This window comes from Lethenteron reissneri, chromosome 35 (genome assembly GCF_015708825.2).
Source record: "Lethenteron reissneri isolate LAM-NWPU_2019-01 chromosome 35, ASM1570882v1, whole genome shotgun sequence".
In the NCBI taxonomy this organism is placed as follows: Eukaryota; Metazoa; Chordata; class Hyperoartia; order Petromyzontiformes; family Petromyzontidae; genus Lethenteron; species Lethenteron reissneri.
Window position 1 is genome coordinate 7,211,519 of NC_083813.1, and position 18,012 is coordinate 7,229,530.

The window sequence follows — 18,012 nt, forward strand, 5'->3', positions numbered from 1 at the left end:
GCGCGGGGAGAGGCCGCGTGGCCGCGCGGCGCAGGGGAGGTGAGCCGGCTGCAGGCAGCTGGAGGACGGCTTCACCACCTCGCAGCCCCGTGGCCGCCGTGCCTGGCAGCTCAGAGCCTGTGAAGCGACAGGCGATGCGTACGTCGCAAGGACAAAGAGATCCCCAATAGCCTCTTATCGCCTCTGAGCAGATTGTCGGGGCAAGTGCTGTTAGCGAGCACCTGTTAAAAGGGTGGGACGGACACACGAGGGGGTGGGTGGCCAGCACCACGCCAGGCCGTCTTCGTTCCCCTCGTGGCGATGTCTACACGCCGCAACCATTTCGTCATTTGAGGCTGAGTCGACCTAGGGGAAGCCCAGGACCGGCGTTGGCCGTGAGCGGGGATCGTAGCGCAGCGCGCTAACCGCTGCGCCACCGCTCCCCACACACGACACGCAGTGGCACTCACACCCACGTGGACACGTTCATCCCCACGGCGAAAACGCGTCGTGGTGCCGCGTTCACAACACAGTGACACACAGTGACACTTGCACATCCACACGCAACGGGACATCACGTGACACTTTCACACCCCTGCCCTGTCTGTCGATTTCAAATCTTTAAAAATGTAATAGATGTACACATTCGTTGCTATGTATTTTACATGTATATGTAATTTATTGCAAACGGTTTTAGCAATACGCGCCCGCCACAAACCCCGGTGTGAATCTCCCTCCCCATGCAACTTCGTGTGGCCTCCCGTCTCATTTTGCTGTCAAGTCTATCTTCAAAACCTTCCTGAAACTAAAACATTTATTTTACCAGTTAAGGCCCACTGAGCTATATAGCTCTTTTTCAGAAGCGACCTGGACACAAATGACAGCTCAACGAAGTGGCTTATCACGTGGAAATGCATAGCAGCCAAATTCTCGAAAGGCGTGATGTTGATTCCAAACGCGGAGGGAAAAACCGGAGGACCCGGAAAAAAATCCACGCGAGGGAGAACAAGCAAACTCCAAATACACAGCAGCAGGTGTCGGTGGTCGGGATCGAACCCACGACCTCCTGTATACCAGTCTAGATAGTTAACATCTCGTCACCACTCCTCTTCAAGCCCGTGCCTCCGGGCGCTCTAAGTCACTTCAATTCTCCCCTGCCCTGATGCTGGACAGCTGTTTAAATAGAGCTTCATAGCTCATCGGATTCCTCCAGTCTCAAGAAAGATTCTGATCGTCCCTCCCGCACTTCATGTACAACTCTGCACTCTCAGACGAGTGTGTTCTAATGCTTCAGATGTGGCATTATTATTATTATGAACCGATATATATTTATCATTAACATGATCTCGCAACATTGGTGGATGAAGGACTCCCCCTTAGTCGCCGCTATCTTTCACGGTCCTGCATTGCAACAATCAATTTGACTCGTGCACGCGAGCGAGATTAAAGTCTCTGCAGTAACTTACTCAAGTTCATAATCGCGAACAGGCTTCTTCAACAAGCGCCGTGTTAACACCGGTGGGCGTGATCGTGTGTTTGCATGCATTTCCTGAATAGAATGCACCAACGCAAAGTCACAAACTATCAAACATTCATATTCTTGGTAAACAATCCACGCACAATCCAGAGTCCTTTGTTCTGCATCCACCATACCCTCCCACGACCCAGGGAGACCCACTCGCACAAACACAAAACAAACATTGAACTTTCAATCACCTGCCACAGCGTTCCAATGCAACAAGTGATAATGCGAAACAAATTGCACGTCACTCGACAGAACGATCATTCACTTGTCGCCATCGCAAAGCACCCGACGGCGTGGTTACTCACTGGAATTAGGGTTGCCATGGCCAGGGAAAATCCGAGCAGCAGTGGGTCTCTCAACTCGCTCGCCCGACGCACGTGGTACGAGTGGGCGAAAGCAAAGGTTGGATGTACTTATTTAGAGTGGCCAGCACGCACGGACGCACGGACGGATGGACGCGTGCGTGCGTGCGCACGGGTGCAGCGGTGGTCGCACGTTCCCCGATAGGACCTTGCGGTGGCGTCCCGGGCCGACCTTGCCCAGAGCCACTCTGCCCCGCTGTGGAAAATCCATGGGGGGCTCTCAGTTAAACATAGCCCGTAGGGAGGAGTCGGGTTGCTGAACGAGCACACACACACACACGCACGCGCGCAAAAAAAACTAAAGAAAATAACCTTCCTATGTGTTTTCGGGTTGTACCCCGCGTGTTGTGTCGGCGCGATTTCCGACTTTTGACTCGACTCGCTTGAAAGATTCTTCATGGAGCTGAATTTGAGCGCGTGGGAGCGAAATGTCAGACATCAACGCCGAACAGCACTCGGCAGACCCCGCAGACACGTCAGGGGAGCCCTGAAGCACATCCCGCGACAACCCATGCAGTACTATCAAAGCAAGTGGAAATTCAAGTCATCAAGCAAACTCCGCAGAGGGTGAGAATCACAGACTGGCAACCCTGATGTTCTGCGAGGGCCTTGCTATCCTCAAAGGGCTAGTTGTGGATATGTCAAGGCAAAAGCAGAGAAACGTCAACCTGAATCAGATAAAATCAGGACATTGACTTTTAACTAAATTCAGTAATGCGAGTCACATACGCAGACACAGAGGCGTGCAAAACTGAAATATTATAGCAAATCATATCCAGTTAATGATACAAATACTGCTTGCTGAACTAGTTAAATGCATAATTTCTATGAAAACAATCGAGTGATCAATCGGTGACGAAATCTGTTCTTTTGCAATATAATACAATTATGAGATTCCATATATGTTTAATATTCTATTAAATACTGTTATTCTAATTAAAATATTACTGGTTATATTTTCTAAAACTTGGGGGAAAATACATTCAAAACACAGGAGAACAGAAAGCTTTTATTTGTATTTTCACAACTTTATATTACTGCAAACAGTATCACTGCAGAACCAAAGGGAAGGAAATGCATGTCAATGCAAGTGCTGCTTGGCACAGCTTATAAAATAAGGAGGAACGGACACATTAACTGCAGGCATAATGAGAGATTACTACACGCATAATGAGAGATTACTGCAGGTATAATGAATACAAAACTGTGTAAAGTGTTTTAAATGCACGATTGCTTGGCAAAAAACACATGCATATTATTTCACAATCAAACATTTGAGTACAGTTGTGCAATTATGTCAAGACACTAGCGATGCAATTGAGTAAATTCTAACAAAACATGGTATTGCGAATGCATAAATAATGGAAAACCCGCTCATCAAAAAGTAACAGCAAGCACACACACCTGACATCACAGTTGTGGTGGCCTTGGTGGGCGTGACTCAACCACACTGATCAGTCAAGGCCCTACATTTCGTGCATGGCATCATTACCCATGGGCGCCAAACTCTCCAGGTGTACGTCACCTCGCGCTCACATCACACCAAATCTCATCGAAGCTCCATCGTGTCAAGGTCGGGAGGCCACCGTGGCCAATGCTTTTGAGACCTTGACACACCTCACCGCCCCATCGCTTCCTTGCTGCTAGATCCGGCAGTGGTCGCATCGTCAGCACCTGACCTCCAAAGTGCGATTGCACAGGACTCAACATTGCCTCGAAATCTTCCACTCAGGTTCGTGATCTACGGTTGCCGGCTTCAGCGCCTGTCTTGGGTCACCACGCAGCTGCGTGAAATGGGCAATCAAGCAATCACGCGATCAGTAATTTGCATCGCTGGCCTCCTTCGCAACGGGAAGGAGGCATTGAAATTAAACGCGGGTAAAGCGCAACGGAGAATCATTGGCAGTAGAATCGGAAAAGGCTCCTACAAAAGTCTTGCCAAAACCGGTGCAGTTCATGCATCTCCCAATCAAGTGAGTGCAGAGAGGCTTAGCTTGTTAGCTTGTTCTTATGAAGCTAAGCAGGCTTTGTAAAGTCCAGACAGAGTGCCCAGCCTTACCAAGTCAAGAAGATCCTTACCAAAGGCAAGCAAAAGCTCAGTAAGAAATCGGGCGCTGGAAATGCAAGCGTTAAGATTCTTCGGCCAAAAAGGACGGTGATTGGAGGGGACACCCTTTGGGGCCACGGGCTGTGGCCTCTACGGTTTGCGGCCACTCTTGTTCAGCTGGAAACCTTTCCGAATGTCTGAAAGCAGCAGGTCCACGATGCACAGGGACTCCTTCTCCTCTGCAACCACACACACACGCGACATGTGCCATTTCACACGATCAGCAGCCGAATAGACAACTTTCATTATAGAATTAAGTGAAACCAACTGTTGGGTCGCGAAGCTCTAACAATACCTTAATGATCATTAAAACACACACAACTGTGTAGGATTTCACCATTGTAACTGCATAACTCTCCGATGTGTTTTCGGGAAGTACCGCTGTTTGGCGTGATGTCTGATGTTTTGCTCCACGAACTGGGAGCTTCTTCAGAAATCCAGCTCCAAAAAAAACACATCAGGGGGATAACCAACGGTTCCATGTACAAATAGTAAACTAAATATTTAAAATCCACCAATTGTGTTTTCATTGCAGCGTTTGGTTGTGGTCAATTAATCCGCAATGTGCTTTTCGCATGTAGATTCGACAATTATTTTTCCAGCCACTGACACGGTACAAATCAAAGCCCGACTTGGTACAAATGAAAAAAACAAGTACAAATCCCACCACAGGTCAATTTGGAGTCATGTGAAAATCAGAACCAAACTACTGGGGTTTGTGCTGTGTCCCAATAAGAAGACATCACAGTTGATACATTTGAATGCTTACAAGAAACTAATCAGACCCGACACAGGAATTACTTCCTGGCTTCGGCCTACATAGAAGGCTCCACTTCATCGTGTATGAACAACGCACGGCATATCACGGGACCCGTATTGCCAGGACCAAAGTATGAAAAATAATCATTGGTTTCACCCTTTCTGGAAATAAAACAGTTTTTTATGATGTTCAAATACCAAATAGACACCTTTTGCAAGGAATCAAGTCTACATTAACAACACGTACTTGTGGTGAACATGGAAACAAACATGCTTTGATAATATGCATTGTCCTTGAAGCTAATTTACTTTGATACTGCCAAAAAGACCCCATGATATAGCTGCTCACCCCGAGCTATAAATGTTCTGATAGTGCATTGTCTTTGTACTGTCCGCCCTTTGGTGTTCTCTCGTCTGACACTGGTGAGGCCGTCTCCCCCCCCCAAGAAATGCATTGTGGATGATGTCGGTCGCGAAAGCCTACGTGTTGAACAAAAACCTATTCTTATTTCTCAATGCCCGGCATGTGCGAACACTTCCTTCACAAATGGAACATTGAAAGAGTCGCCCCCCCTCTCTATTTGTGACCATTGTGAAGTGCGATCCGTTCATCACCGAGCGTCGTCCATGCATCATATCACGCTCAGGAAGGAGCACCGACGCCAAACATCAAGCGACTCCCGATGCCGTCGAATGGATTACCGGGACTCACACGGCCAGAATGTTTTCAAATGCCACGTGAAAGAAAATATTTCAATGCGAATCGTGATAAACCTGAAACATCCTAAACGGTCTCCAAAAACGTTCATTATTGTAATTGGCCGAACATCCCAATGCAGAAGCCTCCTATGAAAAAATCTTGAAATCCGGTGAGGCTTTATTGGACACAAAGAATGGCATTGTCTTTTGTCATAATAATTCTTATTGTCAGCACCCTGGTACGACGTGCCTAATGAGTGGTTTGGGGGAAACAGATTGGCGCTCCGTCCCACTTTCTCTACCTGCTTTCCCATCTTTCGGCAACGGCTTCGCGATCTTGCCGCTCGGCATGTTGCGCCGTTTCTCAGCGCGAGCCTCCTGTTCCGCCCGCGCTTTGTTTTCCTGAAAACAGAGAAATAGATGAACCCCGTTAGACCACCAAGAGACGTCAGGACAAAGTGACGTTAGGGGGCGAATATTCACCCAGCCCACCTCCGTCTCTCTCCCGTGCTGAAAATGACACATCGCACCAAGACAAATTTTAGGCTGAGTTGACCGAGAAGAAGACCAGATTAAACTGTACACCTCGTCCTGGATTTGCACTCAGGTCATGGGACCCGCAATTCAATGAAATGACTTGTGAAACACAAAAATGAAAAGATCCCTCTTATAGCCGAAACAGACTTTTGTGGCAAGTGCTGTTAGTGACCACCGGTGAAGGGGGGTGGGGGGTGGCCAGCATCACGCCCGACCGCCTCCGTCGCTGTAGTGACGAATGTTCACACCCACGTTCACACACAAGCCACAGCCAGAGCAGAGGTCGCAACCGGGTACCCGATACCCGGCTATCCGTACCCAACCGGGTACGGGTACCCGTTTGCGACCCTGGTGCGGCCGGGTACGGGTAGGCCGTAAGTCACTGGTGAGTCACCGTTTGTCACTCATTTCCCAACGTCTTGTCTCTTCTCACAATTCAAGTTCCTAGAATCAACCCACCCGCGCCTGCAACATGGCTTCATCCCAGAGGTCGCAATCAGGTACCCGATACCCGTACCCTACCCGTACCCGGCCGGGTACGGGTACGGGTACCCGTTTGCGACCCTGGTGTGGCTGGGTACGGGTAAGGAATAAAAACCCGTTTGCGACCTCTGAGTCAGAGTAATGCAGCGCGTTGAGATGTGGCTGCCTTTTTAGATGCTTTACACGCAATTAAGTACAGATTTTCTTCAAGGACATGAATCAGAAAACATGGACACCAACGAATAGCGTTTGCTAAAAGCTGAAACTCAGTTTTAAGAGGTGCATGCTTGGAATTACACTGAGCAAGAGACGCAAATGGGCTTGGGAACATCACTGGAGGGATGATACTCTTAGTTTTTTCGGTAAAGTCACGTAATAAAATAAAATAATAAAAACCACGACGTTTCGGAGGCAACACAAGTCTCCGTCATCAGGTGGGACCGTCACAGCCAGATTTGCTGATACACCTGATGACGGAGACTTGTGTTGCCTCCGAAACGTCGTGATTTTTATTATTTTATTTTATTAATTTTAATTAAATTTTTTTACCTACGTGACTTTACCGAAAGAACTAAGAGTATGAATCCTTGCAGTCACGAAAGCTTCAAATCTAGAATGGAGGGATGATGTCCGTGGATCGAGAATGCAATTTGAGTGGCAGCCAGGGAATGGAACGCATCCAAGAGGGCGTCCGCCAATGAGATGGAGTGACGAGATCAGTTCACGTGCAGGTGCCGGATGGATCGGTTAATGTCATGATCGTGAAAGCTGGTGGCGGCAGCTTGGGGTCAGGGGGGAGGGGGGCGGGCAATTCATCCAGCAGCGGATTGATCACGGCTGATGATGACGATGACGAAGATGACGCACAGCAGCAGCAGGAGCCGCTTGCTGCCGGTGCCGTGACGCCGCCAACCTTCTGTGCGGAGAGGAACTCGTCGCGGAAGGTGCTCACGGAGCGCAGGCACTCGGGCAGCTGGAAGCGCCGCGCGTCCTCGCCCACGTACGCCGCCAGCACGCTCGCGCGCGCCTCCACGAGCGCCAGCAGGGCCTGCAGCTCCGCCGAGCGCTCCCGGAAGCCCTGCAGGTCCCCGCGGGCGTGGGGGGGGGGGGGAGACATGCGGGGGAGGGGGGGGTGCGAGTGCAAAAGCCGTCAGAGGTGACACGCAACAACGGAAGACGCGCAAGGCTCACGATGCACGATCGTAACAGCGTTCAAGTTTGTTGTTATCATGATGACGTTTCCCCGGTAAAAGGCTCGCCGATTTTCAAGACTCTCTTGTTAGGAGGGTAATGCGAGTTGTCGCAGCAAGGGCCGATGCGGCCACGTGTTATCTCGAGTGAGTCATTTGCAGGTGATGTGTTGGTACTGTGATCTTTGGCCAATGCCAGTTACACACGGGTTTGTGTTGATCGCTGTGGGAGGAAAGCAGAGCAACCGGAGGATATCCATGCACGGCAGGGGAAGAATACGCACATGTCGCACACAAATCAGGAATAAAACTCGGGCTCTTCTTGCTGCGAGGCATCTCTGTGCTCACTGTGGCACCTTTACACCCTCGTGCAGGTGTATGATTTTTAAAAAAAGGTGAATGTGATGAGGTTGGCACAGGTGATGATGTTGATGTACATACATATAATTTGTTTTAGATCATATGACAGCCTTCTGAGACCAGAAGTTTATTCTTTCAGGGAGGCCTGGTCTCCCTTGAAGTAGAGATGTGGATAATGAAGCTGATGATGAAAATAATTAATATTAGTTTTAATAATCATGGATGACAGATGGTAAACACCTGTCATCCATGATTATCATACTTTATTTGTTTATTTAATTCACCAAGCTATACTCTTTTTTAAGTGTTCTTATTATTTCCATCTTACAGTTGGTATTGTAAATATATATATACACAGTTTCAGAAATGTTTTTTCATATTTTATTGCAATTACTTTTTTTTGGTGTTGATATCTTTTGGTTCTTCTGTGGTTGTAGAAATCCTTGCTCTGACCATTCGTATTTTAATGACTTCCTTCATTCAAGTTCAAGCTCTCAGGCCTTTTCCTCATCTGCCTACGATTGTTTCTTGTCAATGAAATAATTAAATATTTCCAAATCACAGCTTGACATATCATTGTCTCCCTCGCTTCACCCTGCAACCTCCTACCACGGGCACCCTCACTTCTCCCTCTGGGAAAAAAATAAATCCTCCTCACCCCCCACCCCCCCGGTCTCCTTAAATTGCACATTGCCCTATTTTGTACAGCACCTGAGGACGAAACTGCACTTAGATGCTCTGCGAATGTCAAGCGTTTGTATGTAACGCATGTCACCAGCTAATGGATTACCATGATTCAAGACCACATTTGTTTTTTTTTAAACCTTGTCTTTGCAAATAATGCAGAATCGATCGAGGCTGCAGGGTTTGCAGGAACGTGTCCGGCATCCGCAAACAAAACTGCGTGCAATATATATGATATTTACAGTATATATTATTCATACGACTGTGTGGGATTTTTTTTTTCTTTCCGCAGATGCGCTGTACGTCTCTCCCGTGTGTTCTCGTGTCGTACCACGTGTTGTTTCGGCACTGCGTCAAACATTTATCTCCATCGTGCCGTGCCGTGAGCTTCCTCAAGAGTTGAATTCAGCTCCCTTCGGAGGTGAATTGAACAGAGAGAAACCGAGCGTCTCCATCCAGTATCACTGTCTGGAATTCGACGAACGCCAATGGTCCCCCCTCCGCCTTCTGACGGCACTCAAAGAGGGCGGAACTTGCAGATGTGTTTTCGAGTTGTAACGAGTGTTGTTTGACGGGACGTCCGACGTTTCGCTCCTACCAGCTGGGAGCTTCTTCAGGACCTAAGGAAGCTTCGGTTCAGCTCCTGAAGAGACTCGCAGCACGTCAAGAAAGACGTCGGACATTGCTCCAACCAACACGAGGTACAACCTGAAAACACATCGGGGGAGCTGCATATGGTTCATACATGCATGATTCAATGCATTGAGTATGAGCGCAAACATGAATTTTATGATGAGAATTATTTAGTGCTTTTGGTATTCGCGCCATTATTATAGCACAGGGATATCACGAAGGTGCTTTTTTCACAGATGTGGTCTGCCGGTAGGGAGCAATGTTGCTATGTGTCATCCCAAATGAGTATTTTGCAGGTACGTAAAACATTTAGATCATGACACCGGCACAAAATGGCCTGCTTATTTGTTTTCATAATGTCTGGGGATCTTTAAAATCCACTCTATTACCAGCAGTAATAACCAGGGTGGCCTGCCGAATTACAACCGCAAAACCTCTGCAACAAGTGGTGAACGTGCTACGGCTGAGCCGCGTCACCACCCCCCAACTTTAACCAATGGCTCATTGGACATCGATGACGGATGCCACAGGAGATGATGAGGATGGCGATGGTGATGGCGGCAGCGCGCTGTACCAACCTGGATACTCGGGGCGTACATCTGGCTAATCTCGTCCACAGACGCGATGGTCTGTGCCAGGGTTTCCAGTCGCGACTTGAGAATCCCAGACTCCGCCACCAACAGCTCCATGTTCACGCTAGAAAGGTGGCCAACAGCGACATCAAACATCCCCCCCCCTGTTTGCGTAAACATCCAAGCTATTTACACTATGAGACATCTCCTTTACCAGTGGCAAAATATAGTAGTAGGTTTTTACCATTTCAACTGGTACAAAAACTGACACCTTTATACAAGGCATCATGTTTGCAATAACCACGATACAAGCAGTCAAAATGCAAACAAAAAGAAACAACTCTGATAATGATATGCACTGTCCTTGAAGTTAATTGGTCCACACCCGAGACAGCTTTTCTTAGAGCCTAGTCTCCATTGGTGTTGGACCAGATGACACCAAAAGGCGTACAACTCAAAAACAATCAACTTCAAGGACAGTGCATATCATTATCAATATCAGAGTTGTTTCTTTTTGTTTGCATTTTGACTGCTTGTGTTGTGGTTATTGCAAACATGATGCCTTGTATAAAGGTGTCAGTTTTTGTACCAGTTGAAAGGGTAAAAACCTATTACTATCGCAGCTATGGTTCTGTAGAATAAGTCTTCAAAACTCAGTAAAGGCGTTCCCCCCTCCTGTGTTATCATTTTTGTAATAATTGTTATACACGTCTAAAGTGTCTTTGTGCATCTCTGTTGCCAGTCCGCTGCTGAATGAGAGCAGGACCTCCCCCCTCACTGTGCGGAGTATTTGTCCGTACTTCCCCACGCTGCTGCACGCGGATTCGTGAAGGTGGGAGAGGCATAGATGCGGGGGGCATCGCAGTACAGTCCAACAACTGTCAACTACACAGCCCTGCAGTGTATCGCCTATGACACCTGTTATCCACAGCGGTTGCCCAAGCACTATCCAGGCTTAACCTGCTTAGCTTCCGAAATCAGGATGAGATCCGGTGCATTCCAGTTGATTGGGTCACAGGCGTACATCCCGCACAAAACCGAAATGACCACCAAATATCAATGTAGCAACGTATCGTAACAGGTAATCTATGATGTAATTTGTGCCATTTACATGCTTATAATATCTGCATGTGTCACCTTCAGGCGAAGTTAATGACCGGGACAGAACAAAGGCAGAATACAGACAATACAAATGAGATTGTGCAAACGAGACAATGAAGAATAGATGATTGAATCGAATCGTGACCCTGAATCATGACAACTCCTAGCATCTCAGGTCAAGATGGGGGATCATTAAATCTGACTGGAAAAAAAATACGTAAACGCAACCATCGGCAGCTCTGATAAATGCACTGCTGCTTGAAGACCTTCCCAAGCAGTCTCGGCATCTGTCACGATCCTGCGACGTAGTAATCCGCCCAGCTCCTACGGACGAGCCGATTTCATCACTCCATCTCACCGGCAGACGTACCTTTCAGATGCGTTACTTTCCTTGGCCGTAAGTCAGTCATTATTATTGACTATCTGCCATCACATCCCTTCGAACCGCGCGGTGTCCTGCCCACTTACTTTTATGAACAGTTTGAATTACGTCATTAATCCCTGTATACTCGCCGATACGTGCAAGTTCCTAGTGCTGTCAATGTTATTTCAAGAGTGCATCTTTCTCTTCACCCATTTTTGCGATGTGTTTCTGGGCCAGGTTTCTCAACTATGGCATAGCGGCCAGTACGCAACCGGCTAAGAGACATCGTCTCTCAAACAACAACAAAATGAGGCAAGAAAAATACAGGACACAGAAGGAAAAAGTAATGCGTGTTGTACCTTGCTGCCTTGGCAACCGTGGTCAGCTCATCAGGAAGGCTCAGCAGGTCTGGGTCCTTCTTCTCGGCCTCCTGTTACCATGGCAACAGATGGAGGACCACGCAGGGGGCACCGCTAAGTGGGCACGGTTGCCGCATGGAGCCTCGCTGGCACGGCTCGGGCACCTACCGGACTACATCGCTGTAATGTGGCGTCATCATCGTTATTAATAACAGAATCGTCATGGTTAATTACGCCAATGCTGTGACGTCTCCTTGCCAAGAAGGCAACAAACGGCTCTCCTGTGAGACGAGGCGTTTCAGCTGCAGTGAGCTTGCGCAACGCTCTCCGAGATGAGAAGGGGCGCAGAGAGGGAGCCTTCTGCCTGGAGGGAGGTGGTGGGTGAGCGTGGGTGAGCGTGAGTGAAGGTGGGTGAGCATGGGTTTGCATGGTGAGCGTGGGTAAGCGTGGGTGGGAGTGGTGAGAGTCGGTGAACATAGGTAGGTATGGTGAGTGTGAGTGAGCGTGGGTGAGTGAGCGTGGGTGAGTGTGAGTGAGCGTGGGTGAGTGTGGGTGAGTGAGTGTGGGTGAGCGTGGGTGAGCGTGGGTGAGCGTGAGTGAGTGTGGGTGAGTGAGCGTTGGGTGAGCGTGGGTGAGCGTGAGTGAGCGTGGGTGAGCGTGAGTGAGCGTGAGTGAGCGTGGCGAGTGTGAGTGAGCATAGGTGGGTATGGTGAGTGCGCGTGAGCGTGGGTGAGCGTGAGCGAGCGTGGGTGAGCGTGGTGAGCGTGGGAACCCACTGCTGCTCTGTCCTCACCAGGAGGAGGAAGTGAATGAGGCTGAGCCCAGGTCGGTTGCTGCGCGTCTCCTTGAGCTTCGTGAGCGTGCTGAGCCGAAATCCCTGCGCTCCCCCCATGAAGCCACCCTTTGAACGCAGACGTAGTAGAGTTAACTACTCGATGTTCACAAACTGGGAGAGCAATTCGTTGACAAGGCTTTCCCGCTCGAACTAACGGTCAGGGTCTCACAAGCTGTGAGAGCTGACCGTAGTAAAGAAGGTTTTCCCGCGCGACCTAACGGTCAGGGTCAGATAGGGTGAATTGGGATCCAAAAGCAGATTGGGAACGACCAATCACAGGGTTCCACAAGGTGGCCGGGGATTGGACAACCCGGCCACGAACAAGTATAAAGCCAGAGCGCTGAGAGCTCTGGAGGAGTTCGGCTACACGAAGACCCAAGACGGCGGAGGAAGCCTCGGACCCTAGACCAAGCCCTCCAGCCCTTACAAAGACGGCGAAAGTCCCACATTTAAAGCTTTGCACAACGTTTGAGAAGGCGCTGTGTGTCATCGAGCACATATTACATCCCATGTGACAAATGAGATGGGTGTGATAGGGTTACCACTGGACCCAGTCACCTTTGTCTCTTGCCGAGCGGTGGCGATGTTCGCACACCGCACAGGGTAAACATTTTAGGCTGTCTTGACCTAGGAAAGGCCCTTCCCAATTGACAATGATGCACATTGACAGGAATCAATCCCGGGTCGCCAGTCTTGGAGCATTGTTTGGGCCAATATGGAAGATATACACAGTATAATATTATGTATGTAATAATAGTGCAATTTATAACGCGCGCAAATTTGCGGATGTAATGGCCGCAATTCAGAGGCGCGGAGCCAAGCTCAGAGTCGCTCGAAAGCATGATTGTAGAGGTGAGTTTTTAAGTGTCTCTTGAAGGAGGCGATTGAGGTGATGCTGCGAATGTGCAGAGGGGTGATGGCGTTCCAGACTGTTGGGGCTGTCACCGAGAAGCGGCGCATAGACGTGACCATCCTGGATCTTGGTATCAAGAAGAGGTCGTGAGTCGCGCTGCGCAGGCATGTACAGCTCTGTGTCAATCCACTGCTAGATGAGGGCCTCCTCACAACGAATGGGTCGTGGGAGTTATGAGCCCGTACTTTATCACCCTGCTCTGTGCCGGATGAAGTATACAAACCGTACCTGCGAAAAATCACGTGCAGGAAATAGAAGGGCTTCCTATAACCAACCGCATTACGTTCGCCAAGTAAATATGCTGATAATATATATCCTTCATATATCGGGGCCCCTTCAAATAAAAAAATTAGTATCTTTGAAAAGTTGCCATCAACGACAAAGCCGTGTTTGGAGTGCATAATTTAATCGGCAGCATTTATTCAATTCAATACTCTACAGGCAAACTCTGGATCGGGTTTGAGGTACGGCGTCTCATAAGCAGCATGAGGCTTGCTTGAACCATATGCAAGTATGCAATGCGTGTGTGTTATATAATGCGTATCTAATGATATGTTGTGCTACATTGACTAAACATGTGGAGATTCATTTCTGCAGTGATTTGATGGGCTGTCACATTCAGGGCTAGTGATTGACAACTATTTCTTGTCGTTTTTACCATTTAATTTGTAACGTGTTCTCATTGCTTGCTGTCTCATGTGCACAGCTTTGTTCACTCTATTAGCCTCAATGCGACGTTGGCATATCGTTTGAATGTCATTTACGTGAACGGTAAATATAATGTCTCACCCGCGTGCTTCCATGAATGCATCAGGAGTGTGAGAATTAATTTAAAATATATTCACCGAAACATGGGTATACTCCCAACACTTGCAACTTACAAAACCTTTGCACGAACGTTGGCCCAACGTTCCATGGTTACTGGGTTAAAAACGTGTTGCTCAAAAACTGAACCACATGCAGTTTGCCCCCCCCCCCTCTGCAACTTACAAAGTTGAGGAAGTTTCCCACTTGCAGGACAAACATGCAGAATCGCGGGAGCCTCTTGCTGGACAGCAGATCTGCAGCAGGACGACAACGCGATCACAAACACCCACACTTGGCACCTCGCGCACCCTCAAGAAAGTACCACAATCACGGCCCCGCGCCCTCTACTGGGAGACTTTAGCAACTGCAGGGAGATTTATTTCCCTATATTGACCATAGCCAGGGGATGGGCAACCAAAATAGCAAGAAAGGTCACTTTTTTTTCGAATTCGGTAAACAATGGTCACGAAGCGGTCCTTTTAGAGCCGCGTGGGGCTTCACAGCCACGGGTTTCCGACCCCGTGCCCGTAGACACCTCTGCACGTAATGGCATGAACCATCGATATAACACTCACTTTCCCTACCCCCCCCCCCACACACGAGTTACACTACAAGTGATGCTACTGGTGCCACGCCATGCGATGATGGCAGAGAAAGTCTTGTGGAGACGCGTCAATGCGACCTCTTTATTCACATGAAGAGCCGCGACTTTATATACCCTGCAGATAGTGCTTGCTGAATGTCAACATCTAAATGTTCCAGTCTCAGAGAGAGCTGGAATTCAGCCAAATTAAGTTATTTTTCTATATATACGACGATTTACTTTGTGTAGTCATCGGTGAGTGGGCTGAGATCACCAACTTTGAGTGTCTGCCTGGATTCGAACTTAGGTATCTCAGCGGCAGCAGCTCAGTGCTGCTCTGGGAACTCTCCACCCCACTGACTAACCCACACTGGACAAAGTCTGGTGAAGTCACAATCAAACCCCCCCCCCCACCCCATGACCGACACTGCACAAGGAAGTTTTCTAAATGTAAAACCCATTGCTTTAGAACGGCTTTGTGTGTTTGGTTTGTTATCCTCCCCCTGCACCTCCGTTGGTTGGCTATGTATGGCGCGAAAGAAGTTCAACAGACATCATCGTCATCATCACAATCCATGGACAGATCGCCCGTAGGTGTCCACTGCACATATCGTCACTGGTTTCCACTTTCGTCTGTCCTGTGCCAACATGCTCAAGTAGCGCCACATCTTCCTGGCACCGATCTCTTATGTCGTCAAGCCCATGCTCTGTTAGGTCTTCCTCTCTTTCCTGTAACCTTCAACTTTTTCCGAACACACTTTAAATGTTCCTGTTGTTGTTGCTGCTGCTGCTGCTGCTGTTGTCCATCCTACATACATGTCCAAATAGTGCCAGTTTCCTTCTCATCACTGCTGTGCATCAGGTCTTCCTTCTATGTTGCAACGCTTTCCTTACTTCCTCGGCAGCGTTCAACAAACGCACAAGTTTAAATCCGGCAGTGAATCCTCACATCCTTAATCGTGCGCGATCGCCGACCGCAGCGGAAGCCGCACTGACCATCGCAGGATGTGGCGAGCAACTGGGCTCGGGGCAGCAGGTTCTCCAGAATGGAGCCAGCTTCTTGGCACAGCAGAAGGACGTCGATCCTGAGGGAGTAGCTGCACGTGGGGGCCGAGGAAGAGAAAGGGGTGGGGTGGTAGGAGACTGGTCACGTAGGAAAAAGGAGAGGCCGGTATTTTGGAGTAAAGTATGTGAAGGTGTCTTATTGGTTATTTCGGTAAAGTCACGTAGAAGGGAAATAATAAAATAATAAAACTAATAAAATAATAAAATAATTCTCACGACGTTTCAGCTACAACGCAAGCAGCCGGTTTTCTTCACCTGACGACGGCTGCTTGCGTTGTGGCCGAAACGTCGTGAGAATTATTTTATTATGTTTTATTTTTATTATTTTATTATTTCCCTTCTACGTGACTTTACCGAAAGAACCAAGAAGATGAATCCCTACAGTCACGAAAGCTTTAAATCGAAATTTACGTGAAGTTGTTCAATGGACCATATGATTGTCTTGTGCGTGGGTCTGACCTACCATTGTGAAATGCATACTGTACATGCTCTTATATATACTGCACAATTTTTGACAGTCAATTGGTATGCAGTAATGGTCTATGCCAGGTATCCCTTGCAGACTTGATCTCAATGGGGCTATACTTTATTATTACAACTGCAATAATAATTACCGCAATGCCATTTGGCAAGCGAATGTAAAGAGAGTGTCACGTGCGTTTATAAAGACATTTGGATGTAATGTGCAAGCAGTGTGCGCGTGGGTGCTGTCTGTCACTCGCCCACGTGCATGTGTGTGGGTGTGCACTCTTTGCGGTGAGCGGTCGTGGAGCGATTGGCGAGTAGTGCTGCGAACCCGGCGACCCGAGTTCCATTCCCGGTGGCGAATATCTGAACCGGTAGGTTGTCTGAGCCTCAAATGAGCACCTAAATGCGATGTATAAACATCACCATTAGGGAGACAAAGGCGGCCGGGCATGGTGCTGGCCTACCCACCCTCTCATGTGCTGTTCCGGACTTCATTGGGTGCTCACTTACAGCACTTTCCCCAACGGTCTGTAAAGGCTATACAGAGGATCTTTGCCTTTGCCTTTCTGAATTCAGAAAATTAGAATGCACGCACGCTCTTACGTCCCCAAGGCTCCGAGCACATTCACACGACAGTACAGACCCACGATGACACACGCACGCACGCATGTATGTATGTGCACAGTGACACGCACAGATGCATTATTAGTCACACATTTACACGGACACAACAACGTTCATTCTCAATCAAGGCCAAAGACAACGAAAGACAAAGGCAGCCTTAACAGACTGTTGGGGCCAATGCTGTTGGTGAGCACCTATGAAGGCCGGCACGGCACACGAGGGGTGGCGGGGGTTGCCAGCACCATGCCCGGCCGCCTTTGTCTCCTTAGTGGCGATATTTACACAATGCACCGAGAACTCATGTGAGGCTGAGTCGACCTAGGTGAGGCTAAAATCAGATATGTGTCACCGGCGTTGGCAGCGAGCACAAATTGAACTCGGGTCGCTGGGTTCGTAGCACAACATGCTCACCGCTACACTACTGCTCAGCTGCGCCCACACGCACAAATGCACACGTGCGTGCACACACGCACACGTGTACATTCTTATTCACCCACACGACCACAATGCACGTTTCTCACTGGGGCAATGCGACGAGCAGCTGATAGAATCTCTCCGCGTTCCCCAGTGGCTTTCCTTCATCCTTAAATGCCGTCACCATGGAAACCTGCACATGGCATCACCCCCACATCATTACTTTTCAGATATGTTGTTTTTGAATGCCTGCCATAAACTAATTATCATCACATGCACAACGGACACCATTATCGTCCCTCCAGCCCCGCTGGTCTCACTAATGCACACGGCTGAGAGAGGAAAACATTACAGCACCGAGTGATGTTTACATTGCCTTGCCCGTGACCATACAAACGTGTGCAGGGGCACGTCATCTGAACGTTTCATCGCCGACCTAATCTGTAAGCGCGCACCTAATCTACGCAGGAACATTCATGCCCCAATTAGAGCTGCGAGCACCTCCTGACATTTACAAAGTTAGCCGTTCATAAAGGGGTTATTTTATTCATAAGGTCGACGTTTTGAAATCCACAACTCAAGCCGCACG

The 18,012-nt window shown here is 48.6% G+C and overlaps 1 protein-coding gene across 1 annotated transcript in view; it reads right to left on the reverse strand.

The window, feature by feature from the left end:
- Positions 1-3,037: 3,037 nt before the first annotated feature.
- The window catches only part of INF2 (inverted formin 2), a 36,404-nt gene continuing 21,429 nt past the window's right edge, over positions 3,038-18,012 (reverse strand). Inside the window, exons 12-20 of the mRNA XM_061565690.1 lie at positions 17,531-17,616; positions 15,849-15,949; positions 14,453-14,523; positions 12,508-12,615; positions 11,715-11,785; positions 9,897-10,014; positions 7,365-7,529; positions 5,734-5,833; positions 3,038-4,152 (exon numbers count right to left, since the gene is read on the reverse strand). Coding sequence (XP_061421674.1) covers positions 4,064-4,152; positions 5,734-5,833; positions 7,365-7,529; positions 9,897-10,014; positions 11,715-11,785; positions 12,508-12,615; positions 14,453-14,523; positions 15,849-15,949; positions 17,531-17,616 — 909 coding nt within the window. The 3' untranslated portion in view covers positions 3,038-4,063. The remainder of the gene's footprint in view (positions 4,153-5,733; positions 5,834-7,364; positions 7,530-9,896; positions 10,015-11,714; positions 11,786-12,507; positions 12,616-14,452; positions 14,524-15,848; positions 15,950-17,530; positions 17,617-18,012) is intronic.